The 11,919-nt window shown below is 35.1% G+C and overlaps 1 protein-coding gene and 1 long non-coding RNA gene across 6 annotated transcripts in view; one reads left to right on the top strand and one right to left on the bottom strand.

Moving 5' to 3' along the window:
• Positions 1-2,910, bottom strand: part of LOC138923479 (uncharacterized) — a 51,522-nt gene extending 48,612 nt beyond the window's left edge. Inside the window, exons 1-2 of one of the 2 annotated variants that reach the window (XR_011437134.1) lie at positions 2,683-2,910; positions 2,037-2,178 (exon numbers count right to left, since the gene is read on the bottom strand). This is a non-coding gene — a long non-coding RNA (uncharacterized lncRNA). The remainder of the gene's footprint in view (positions 1-2,036; positions 2,179-2,682) is intronic. The other variant, XR_011437133.1, reaches the window with a different exon arrangement.
• The window catches only part of NFXL1 (nuclear transcription factor, X-box binding like 1), a 55,972-nt gene extending 44,592 nt beyond the window's left edge, over positions 1-11,380 (top strand). For all 4 annotated transcript variants that reach the window (XM_023638137.2, XM_023638134.2, XM_023638135.2 and 1 more), the window contains exons 20-23: positions 4,131-4,235; positions 7,242-7,328; positions 8,151-8,204; positions 10,258-11,380. In XM_023638137.2, coding sequence (XP_023493905.1) covers positions 4,131-4,235; positions 7,242-7,328; positions 8,151-8,204; positions 10,258-10,431 — 420 coding nt within the window. In that variant the 3' untranslated portion in view covers positions 10,432-11,380. The remainder of the gene's footprint in view (positions 1-4,130; positions 4,236-7,241; positions 7,329-8,150; positions 8,205-10,257) is intronic.
• The last annotated feature ends 539 nt before the right edge of the window (positions 11,381-11,919 follow it).

An 11,919-nucleotide genomic window follows, 5' to 3' on the forward strand; every position in this document is an offset into this window, starting at 1 on the left:
GCCTGGAATGGGGCCCAAGAATTTGCGTTTCTAATAAGCTCTTATGTAACAGTGACACTGTTAGTCTGGGACCACACTTTGAGAACCACTAGGCTACAGAATCAAGAACTGTGTCAGCCAAGACCTGTGTTCCTTTAAGCTGCTGTAGATATCTTGTGCTCAGAATTAAAGTGTGGGATTCTGATACGTTCTGATGTACTGATAAATTTGTGTTTACTTTCTCCTCCCCTCCCCATGCTGTAGATTTCTTTTGGGCAGGGACTGTGTGGGCAGGTGTCATGTTTATCTTTGTATGCAGTTGCTGGTTCCCTGGTTGTACATATTAGGCAGTGGGTAATGTTTATGGAATGTGAATGAAAGTGAACTGTGGGAATGGCACAGGCACATCCTTCCAGCTTCACTGCTTCTCTAATATACACTCCGTGTGTCTTCTGGGCTGTTTAATTAGGTTTGGAGTTAACTAAAAGAAAATATAAAGATACCATTAAGAACTCCAACTTGAAACTGTTGCCCACATACACATTTCTACTTTTAAATTTTTTTCTGAATTTGGTTTTATCATTCCCATGCAAACTTTTCTACTTTTTACTTGGGCAAATTATTTAACCTCTCTGTAACTCAAATTGTTCATATGTAAAATGGAGGCAATAATAATAGCCAGTTCAGAGTATTGTCTGAGTCTTAAATGAGTTAGTAACATGTAAAGGTCTTAGAATATGGTAAGTGCTATATATGTGTAGCCCTGGTGATGATGGTATGGTTATTTATCCACAAACAATGTTGTTTTGTAAGCTTTCTTTAATTATTTTTAAAGAGAGCTTTTTTAATTGTTGAAATTAAAATGGAGCATTTTGAACTAGACGTTGGCTACTAGTTATTGGTAAGCCATTTGATATGACTTACTGAAGTGCCAGCAGAATGATGTTAGGGGTGAGTAGGGTTCAAGAAAACCATCACACTTTGAGTACAATGGGGAGGGCATCTCATCTTCAAAGTGAGCATCAGGGTCAGACGTTTTAGAAAAACCGCTATTTTTTGCTGTGAAATCTATAATGAAGATTCAGTCACTATATATTAGGCATTCTGATCAGTTTTCTTTGTGACTACTTTTCAGCTTTTAAAGAATATAACCTGGCTTTTGAGATGACACGTACTTGTACATCTAACAGGGAAATTGTCAAATGATTTGATTTTTTAAAACAATGAAATATCACATACTGAAAAGAACGTTAACACATATATGTACAGTTTAACAAGTAGCTAAACAGTGAACACCCTTTAACTCCTCCCAGGTCAAAAAGTACAGCATTATTCCATTTCTCAAGTCTACTAGAGTCCCCGTCTGACTACATTTCCCTCCCTTTATCCTGTATGTTACCACCATCTGCCATTTGAAGTAATTATTTCCTTGATTTTATTCTAGTTTTTACTACCTGTATGTGTATCCGGAAACAGTATTGATGGTTTGCCTCATTTTATATTGAGTTCAAAAGTTTGAACTTCTGTGACTTGCTTAGTTTGCTCTCTATTATGTTTGTCATTTCTATTGCATGTGGCTGTCATTTATTCCATCGTATACTAGTGTTTGTTTGTTTTACTGTGGATAGTAAATTGTTTGTTTAAAATTGTTTATTTCCAATTTGAGTTGTTATCAAAAATACTGCTATGGACATTCTTATTTGTGCATCCTGGTATGTTACCCACAGATTTCTCCAGGCATATAGTAGAGCAATTGCTTAGTCATAGGGAATGTATAATTTCGACTTTCATAAATAGTGTCATATTGATTTCAAGTTATAGAAATCACTTTTGGCTAATTTATCGCCAAAAAAGATATATTTGGAGGATGTCAGGGGACAGTTCACAGAATCTGAAGGAAATGCCGTACAGCCAACCTTTTGGCAGGGCGAGATCTGGGCAGCTCCCAGGGGCTTGGCAACAGGAGCTCACGGGGCTCGGTAGTGAGATGATTTTGTTCAAACCACCACCTCTCTCAAGTTTTCACATTATCAGGAGAGGAAATCTGATTGGCCTACCTGGGTCCAGGGCCTCCCTTGGCACAGGCAGCAATAGACAGGGTGCCAGAACAGGCAGCATAGCCGTGGCCGTGGCTCCTGAGGGAGTTGTGGTGAGCCAGGCAGCCTTCCCAGTGTATGTCTTCTACAACTTCTGCCAGCACTGTATGTGAAAGGCAAAGAGATTCATGGAATGATAGTTAGATGCGGTGACAGGATCCAATGAAGTCTTTAGAGAAAGGACATACGTGTTGAAGGCAGAAGACCCAGCCAGAGAAAAGAGAGATTTTTAAGCTGTTGGTGAAATTGTGAAGCGTGAGCATGAGGTCTTTTAGGAGGCAGAAAGATAAAACATCTACACTAATGTTTTTTGACCTTTCATCAACTCGCAACACATTGAAGAGAGAGAACACTGATTAGTAAGAAGCCACACTATAACCAGGCTTCTTTGTAATTTCAAAAAGGTCTTCCTTTATTGATTCTGATATGCTTCCCTGTTCACTTTCCCCTTTAGAATCATTGATTTAAAGCTAGAGTAGAGTGGTTAGTTACTTTTAGAGAAATGACTGCTGTCATTGCCTCACAGATTAAGGAAAGAACAAGAGGCAATAGAGACATATTTTGAGGGGGAGAGAAGATGGGTGGTGAGCTAATTCCAAATGCCTACCTTCTCTATGAAGTCAGGCTAGAGGCACCGGCAGGAATGAAGGTAAGAGTGAAGTTAAGTAATTATAAAGCCTTGAAACAACCACTGTGAGGCAAGTATTTGATAACGAATAAATGTTGAGCTTGTTAAGCAGTGTTCCAGGCCTAGCATTAGCTGTAGGGAAAAACAGAACCAAAATGGTCCAGGAATGCCTAATGTGAAACTCATTCTAGCAGCACTCCGCCCTGTGAGAGCATTAGTGAAAACGTACAGTGGGAGTGATCCAAACTTAGTCTGGCGTGAATGTCTCAGTCGAAAATTAAAGAGCAAGGAACTCAGTTGCACACCAGAGAGAGATTAAAGACAATGGAAAAGGATTCTGAATTTTTTAAATTGAGTGGAGTTAATACTTTGAAGGATCATTCTGGTGAGTCATAAAGATCAGAATTTGGAGAATTCAAATGTTTATTGAGGTATCTACTATTTGTAAGTTGTCTTTGTTAGTGATTATGAGAGAGACAAAGAAATATAAGACGTTTGCCCTCAACTAAGTGGTAATTACTTTTATTATAATGCCTAACTATACTGAGCACATTTAATCCTCACAAGAGCTTTATAAAGTACTATTACTCTTCCCAGTTCTACATGTGAAGCACAGAAAAGTCAGGTGACTTGCCTAAGGTCCCACAGTTAGTAAACAGGGAATCTGTGATTCAGGCAATCTAACTTTGGAATTTGACCACTAACCAATGGTGTCTTATTTACATTCCGGTTGGAGAGACAGAAATATATGAAGTACCTAAAAAGAATTTTTTGAATTCAAAGCAGTGCAAGCAATGTCACAACAATTTAGAAATAGATTTTTACATAATTATCATTATTTATTCAAATGTAGGCAAACTCATATCATGCTTATATGGTGATTTAAGCCCTCTCTCAAAGTTTGGATAAGATTTGAATAGAAAGGAGAGAATGTTTCCTCTGAAAGCTTGATAAGAAAGTAGATAATTAAAGACAGGGAGCACATACACATCATGGCAATTACTGAGTTGGGTTGGCCAGCTATAGTGGCAAAAATAAATGTTTCCGAGTTTCCGTTATTGCTCTAGATGTCATTTCCAGCACATTGGGAAGGGAAGAACATGAATGTGCCTTCTTGAAATGCTTTCAGGCACAGAGCACTTAAATGCGTCCATTCCATTGGCCAGAACTTAGTCACATGGCTATAACGAGCTATAAGACTGATGTAAGATGTACTCTTGGAGTAGAATCGGAGAGAATATTTAAAATTTCTGTATAATTAAGGTAATTTATATCTAAAAGAAAAAAGTTGAAAAATTAGCCAATTATCCAGTATTGAGTGACCCTATTGTGATGGACTCCTTCTTAACATAGTTGTTGGGGGGAGCGGGAGGTAGAGTATGACTAAAATATAAATATATAATTGCTTTATTCTGGCTTTATTTTAGCTTCCTTGTGGTCACAGATGCAAAGAGATGTGCCATCCTGGTGAATGTCCCTTTAATTGCAACCAGAAGGTAAAGCTTAGATGTCCTTGTAAAAGAATTAAAAAGGTAAATATTTTGTTATTAAAAATACTTTTCTATGTAAATTTTTGTTTGTTTTTTTGGTGTTTTGGTAGTTCTTTGGCTTTATTTTTTGCCTTTTAATTTTAGGGTCTTATTTCCTAGAATGTTTTTATCCCATCCGAGAATCTTTTTAGCCCATCTATTTCTGTAAATGCTTATTTTAAAAATCAACTTTGGCAGTTTAGTTTTCAGCAATTTGATGGTAAAAGGTTATTTTGTGTTGGAACCAAGTTCAGTGCCCTTTTTTGGGCAGAATCAATTCCCTCTAGATTCTTGCACAAGGAACACAATGTGAGTAATAAAATGAGTTTCATGGTTTAAGAAATAGTCTGGAATTAACCTTTGTTGCTCTCACAAAATTGTGTTTTGCCATCAGTATTATGTTTTGAAAATGTTGCCTTAAAAAAACCTCACATGCACAGCCTTATAAAAGTATAAAATAACATTCAAACTTGGAGAGAACTCATTTTAAGATAAGATAGTGGTAATGGAGAAGTAAAAGGACAAAAGCTAAAGACTGGAAAGCTCGAGGAACAAACTACCTCCCATTCAGTAAAACTTAGGGAGGAAGAGTCGCGAGTTCTCAGATGCGGGGGCTGAGAGGTCTCTTTCCACTCTTCGCCTTGCTCTCCCTGTTGACACTGTTGACTCCTGAAGCTTGCTGCTTTCTTGACCTCTGATTTTCCCTATCTCAGAGTTGTAACTCCTTTTTTCTTCATGTTCTTATGGTTATTTCCTAAAGCTAGTCTCCTTTTCTGCTCTTTAAATTCATTCTTTTCTTTATCCATTCACCAAATAATTTATTGAGAATCTTTTGCTTTTATTGAGGATCTTTGCATTTATTTCACAGCTCCTCCTATTGTTTCCTAGGGCAGATAAGTCCTGAATTTAAATTTCTAGGCTTGACCTCTTCTGGCATTGAATCCTTAAGTTTTAGATGTTTAAATTGGACCACCTTTACATGAAAATCAATTCTTAGTCAAGCCACTTTCAGTCTGGAATGTCTCAGATTTTCTCTCAAATCTCATGTTATTAGCCAAGCACAATTTATCACTCATTAGAACTTGGCAACAACTCATTCTTGGATTTTGACAACAGCTTTGTAACAGATTTCCTTGCCTCTAATCATAATCTTTCACTGTATCTGAGTCCTTCACTGATTCTTCATTCATGGGAAAACAGTATGCTTTTTCTAAGAAATAATGTATGTATATGTAGACCCAGTGTACATGCTTGTTCACTTTCATCCTTTAGCAGTCACCTCTGTGAATCTGTTACTTAAGTGTCCTGCCGTATGTTATACTCCCTTTTAATTTGTGGCAGTATAAACATTCCTTCTTCTGTGCAAAATACAATGTTTTTTTTCCTTTACCACTCTGCTTACTAGACTCCTGGTAATACTCAGTGTAAGCATTTCCCTGTTTGGGAAGGTCTTCCTTCCCCTGAATCCCTTGGGTAGACTTAGGTACTCCTTCCTCTTGGCTTTCTTTGTCTTAGGCTTATGACTAAGAGCTTTGTGATTCTAGGGACGTCGGTAACCTTGTTTCCTCATCTATGGAATAGAGTTCATACGTAGATTTATTGAAAGGAATAAAAGAGGTAATGCTTCTATAGCATTCAGCACAATGACTGCTATGTTCAGTAGTAGCTGCTAACTATTATTATTAGTTTAGCACTTACCATATTATTATACACTTTTCCTTATTGTGTCCCCTGTTTCTAACACAGTGCTTGGCATGTAATAAGCACTCTATAAGTACCTTTTGAATGAGAAAAGATTCCTTCTTCCAGGCTGATAGACTTAATGTCTACAAACACACAGTATTTATTTTTGTCTCTAATATGTGTTCATGTTATTTTTCCTTTTTCTGGACTATCCTTGGAGGACAAGACTGTATTTATCACCAACCTCAGCCAAAAATGAAGACTAAAGGGGAGGAAAAATCCCTTTAAGTAATAAAATTCCATGCTATAAAGGGCTTTCAGTAAAGTACAGTACATATGCACTTTACTCACAGGATTTGATGATCTCCTTTCTTAACTCTGGTAGATTTGAACTGAAAAACTAGAGTCTGAGAGTGTGGTAAGAAAGGGGAAATTGATAGAAATAGCTACATTTAGAGCAAGAGTGACATCTGTCAGCAAGAAATAGGGAATGAATAAAAGGTTGATCAGAGATCTACAAAAGGAAAGTCTAAGACTGTTTAAAATAAGGACCACTTACTATAGCGTAGTACACAAATTGATCATAATATTGGTGTCACATCGTCAAGAAAAGAGTAGATTGGTTTTTTATTTTATTAGGAGGCAGTGAAATGCAAATATAAACTGTGGAGCAATTTTCATGTAAACTTTTTAAAAATTTACTAGTTGAGAGAAAAATTTGTAGCTCTCCAGAAAACTGTCTAGAATTGCACTGTCTAATTTGGTGGCCACTAGCCACATGTAGCTATTTAAGTTTGAATTTTAATAAATCAATATTAAATAATATTGAGCATTCATTTCCTCGATTATCACTAGCCACATTTTTAGGGCTAAGTAGCCACATGTGGTTCGTGCTAATCTATTGGGTAGTGCAGACTGAGAACATTTCCATGATCTCAGAAAGCTGTGTTGGATGTTGCTGCTCTCGACCATTTTATTCCCTGGAAGTTTTAGAAGAATAACAAGAAACAAAAGAAAAGTAAAGAATAAAAATAAGATTGAAGCCAAGTTGATAGTGGTACTTAGTAAATAATTGTTAAATGGATAATTTTAATTTTATGGTATTTGCTTTTTTGCAGTTAGGAGAAAATAAAGTAATAATCACTCTTTGACCCAAGACATTTAATGCTTGTAACCATATCATCATTAAATATTAATGAACATGACTGTTAAATAGGGTGCATAACCTAAGCTGTTAGAGAAATTTTGCTTTTTTATGGCATATAGTTAGGACTTTGAGGGAAAAAACTTTTAAAATGTGAAATTTAAAAAAAATTTTATTTGTAGGAATTGCAGTGCAACAAAGTGCGTGAAAATCAGATTTCAATAGAATGTGACACAACATGCAAGGAAATGAAGCGGAAAGCATCTGAGGTAATGTCAGGTTAAATATTTTTAACGTGCTAGTGGCCTTTCCCTGTTTATTTTGTGCATTTCTTTATGTGCTTATTACAAACAAATCAAAATCTCATCTTCTTTGCTTTTGAAATAAAAGCCTGGTTTTATAGGCCTGTTTTGAATCCTCAGATGTGCTTTTTATTGTCTAGTGTGTACTAAATTTTTCCGTGCGCTGTATCAGTTAGTTATGTGCTATGGGACATGGTCATTCATCTTAATGTTAGGGTAAGCCTCCTGAAAATTAGCTTAAAATAATACAAAATAAAGTTTTGGGATTCTTTGCTCTTTGATTTATCTCTGGTGTCACTGTTTCCCACCGTCAACCTAATCAATGAATAAACTCTTGATTTTGTTTGCAACTAAGGATTTCCTTCCAGATAGGGCATTTGAGGCAAATGGTCAATTTCAACTGTAGACAAAGAGTGGTATTTAACCATTAATTATAGATTCTGAGTATGGCAGCTCAAGAGAAAAAAGTCTAGTTTTAAAAGCATTTCCGTTTACAATGATGTAACTCTTTGAATCGTGACCTAATATGTATTTTAGTTATGAAGCTGAAATGTTTATATAAGTATGACTCCACCTCCCCTCAACCCCTAATCTGTTAGTGCCTTGGGAATACTTTTCAGTATAACATTTGCATTTTTTAAAGTAACTTCCAATATAAAGCCCCCAAAGTTGTTATGGGTTGGTGGAGTCTCAGTGGGAAGAGTTAGTATAGAGTTATATAGAATGTTAAAATTCTACATAAGATTTGATGATTACAATGTTAGTTTACTTGCAAATGTCTGTAAACAGATAAAAGAAGCGGAAGCCAAAGCTGCTCTTGAAGAGGAAAAACGAAGACAACAGGTAACTGAACAAAATACCCAGATTTACGTCTCTTGGCATCGCGGTTAGTTTTTATGCAAACACAAGGTATATTCCGAGTACAGACTAGGAGCTAATCATCTCTATTCTGGACAGAAAATAGTTTAGTTCCTACAGAACAAAAACTAGCCATTCACTTACTTCAATCCAGTTATACTAAACCTCTGAAGAAGCGTGAGACCACATATAGTCCCAGATATCTTGTATATTCCCAATTTACTTCCTTGCCAATTCCATCCATTCTCCAGCCATGAGAGTTTTCTCTCTTCCTTTGGTTGAGGGGTGAGGGTTGGGATATGCTGGCCTCCATTTTAAGGCATTTCCTGGAGCCCGTGTCTTCACTCATTTAAAGTTATGTGGGTTCTAGTTTACTGAGTTATAGATTATCTGTAAAAAATAAGTGCTGTTTACTAACCAATACATTTGTTTTAGTAATACATTCCCCTATTTCCCTATTAGATTCTTAAATGCAGGATTCTTATCTTGTCTTTGTTGTTACCTAGATAACAAGTACATTCCTGATACTTCTTGTTTGCTCAAATACTGCATTGATCATATACTCCAAAGAGTGGCTTAACTTTCTGACAAGGACATGTAATTATTTGTCAGTTTGCATTTTGAGATGCTTTATACTTATCACGTAGGGTATGTCATATGCTAAACTTCTGCCTTTGTGAATGAGAATGTTGAAACTTGCATGACTTGAGGGAAAACATTAGAAACAATTCATGTAGTAAATAAAGGTGGCCAGAATGACCTTTGATATTTTTTGGGATATAAAGTTGATTTGCTTAATATTCTGGTTTCTCTTCAGATCGCATAAATCTTTCGCCTTTTTTAATATCCCAAAATAACTTGTCAGAACTAATACAGTAAAACGTGGGTTGTCTGAAATCCTGGGAGATTAAATTATTAAGAATAGTTTGGGATGTCCCATCCCCATTATGGATGGAGATCTTAAATATATTCCCTATTTACTGACCTTTTAAACAGAGTATGTAGAACATAATTTAAGCTATACCTGATGACTGTGGGCCGTCATCAAAGCATCAGTTATTTTACTGTGTCAGTAGTTCTCAAGTTTGGCTGCTTTTAATATATTTTGACCTTTTTTCTATATATCAGCAACCACTTGACAGTATTCTGACATTTTGGTTTATTGAAAAATGCCGCTTTGTATTAAATTAAGGATATGATTAGGTCATCTTCAAATGTGGTTTATGGGCAAAGTAATGAATATTTTAACTGAAGTTTGTATTTCCTTTTGTTAAACAGTTACAGAATTTTGCGTGGATATTACATATATATTTTAGTTAATAACACATTTTAGTTAATAGTGCAATGTAGTATATCATGTGACATTATCATATATTAAAGTTTAATAAGTTCTAACAGTAGAATAAAAATTTACCTTTTATAGTAAGTGTCATTGTTATCCTTTTTTAGAACCATCTTTTTAGAATTCTGCTTTCTAAAATACTCATTCTGATTTAAAGCATGAAGCATTTTTCCCCTGAAGAATAAATGTATTTGATAAAGAGAAGGATCAGTTTCTGGTGGCTTTTTTCTCTTGACATTACTTGAATTTCTTCCATACAAGCTGCCAATGTTTATTACCAGCATTGTAAAAAAACTAGAATTACAAGTATCTTTATTCTCACTCAGCATCTCTTAGCACTTGCTAGAAGTTGTATATTGTAGAGCCCCGGTAGATTAACGGTGTTGAAGTATAAAACTGATGTCTTTATTTTAGGGCACCCTGATTTAATCAAACGTTTCTATATTTAGTGTCAAAGTCAGGCCTATGGTCTGAAATACTTTTATTACTCCCCAGTTCCCTTTCTTACCTAAACTCTGAATTTGTTGAATATAATCAATAGTGGAGAGAAGTTTTTTAAAAAAAAATCAAGTCAATATGTTTATTATATTCCATTACTATTAAGACATTTCCCAAATTGTTTATTTTCATCTAAGTGGAAAATTTCAAATCAGTGTATGTATTGAATTTAATAAAAATGATATTGTTTTGATTTAGGCCGAACTGGAGGCTTTTGAGAACAGACTGAAGGGTCGTCGGAAGAAGAACAGAAAAAGAGATGAAGTGGCAGTTGAGCTAACGCTGTGGCAAAAATACAGATACTGTCTCCTTCCATTGGGTGCAGTTGTGGTTCTAGTGTTTGCATGGTACATAGCCTATGATGTGGATTAAAACATTTTGATGTGTTAATATACCTCAGACTGGATTTCAATAAGTTGTTAAATTTGGAATATTAGAGAGTGTATATAGTAGAACATGCTATAGGTTCACATTCATCTCTGTATTCTCTTCCAGCTCTTGTTAGAAGGGCAGAGTGTTAAGCTTTATCTTCGTTAGCATACTAGAAGTGGCAGGATAACATTGTTTGATAGTAAAAGCATGACTGAAATTGTAAAGTATTTCAACAGGCAGAGCTCGTGGCAGGGTAACATATTATTGTTTGTTGTGCTTCCTTCTATTAACATAGTTGTTTCATTTACTATTTCAAACCCACATTTTTTTTTTTTTGCAAAATTAAGATGAAACTGAGCCGTATGTGCAGTAAGAGGAATATTTCACAATGTTTTGGTTACTTATTAAAAGGTACTTTTCTTGATTATGTAACTTTCTACTTTTTAAAAAAAAATGATTCTCTAAAAGACCTCTGAAATTGTAGCATGAAGCTATATAATTAGATTCCAGAAATCAGTTTATTAGTGACGAATTTTTATCAGTTATTGAAATAAATTTTTATGTAGTATGTTCCTCCAAAATACTGTTTTCAGAAAATGTCAGGCTAGATTCCTCATATGTGGCTATTTCTTATGTAAGAAGCTCTTAACTGAAGTTGGCATGTTTTGTAAAACTTATGTGTCTTTTCAAAGTAATAATAAAAGAAAAATTAATATTTATGAGCACTATGTGCTGAGCACAGGGCTTATGAGCTTTATGTACTTTATTCTCATTTCTTGTTACCATGATCGTCCTATCAGTAGATTTCGGCTGAAAATAATCAGTTGTTATGAAAACAAGCTGATAAATATCAGTAAGCCAAATCTGTTTGAATTGTAAGTCATTTTAAATGGTTTTGCTATTTAATTTTTGTATGATTAATGTTTTCATTAAAATTTTTCATACCGAATTTGTAATCTAGAATATTTACTATTATCTAAAATATTCAGGAGCCTATAATTTTAGGATAGGCATTCGTATCAATGTTTAAAACTCCAAAACTTGAAGCAAAAGATAGTAATTGATCTAAAAAGTGGTAGAAGTATGTTTTAAACAGAAGTACAAAGAAGTGTTTTTAAATTTTGCTAAATTTAACTCATCTTTTTAATGTCATGCTCATTAACCAAGTATTAGCTGGTGTCTGAAATTAAAGGGCAGTCATGCCTTTCCTTATGAACTTTGTGTTTTGATTTTAGATTTTTTTTTTAACCTTTCCCAATGATAGAGTTACTGTGTTGATGCTTTTCAGAAGCTCTAAATTAGAGCTGCTCCAGTCAAGTCATTACCTTACTGTGCTCTAAAATGAATATGGAAGGATATGAATGACTAGGTGTCTGCCTGGGCAGCTGTTTTCATGTATTTCAGAATCTTGGCCTGTTAAACAAGCCTGAAGCCTAATTCATGTCTGTTTGTTGGGCTTCTGTCCTTGCTAAGGTTTCTTTCTCTTAT

The sequence above is a fragment of the Equus caballus genome, chromosome 3, assembly GCF_041296265.1.
Source record: "Equus caballus isolate H_3958 breed thoroughbred chromosome 3, TB-T2T, whole genome shotgun sequence".
Taxonomy (NCBI): domain Eukaryota; kingdom Metazoa; phylum Chordata; class Mammalia; order Perissodactyla; family Equidae; genus Equus; species Equus caballus.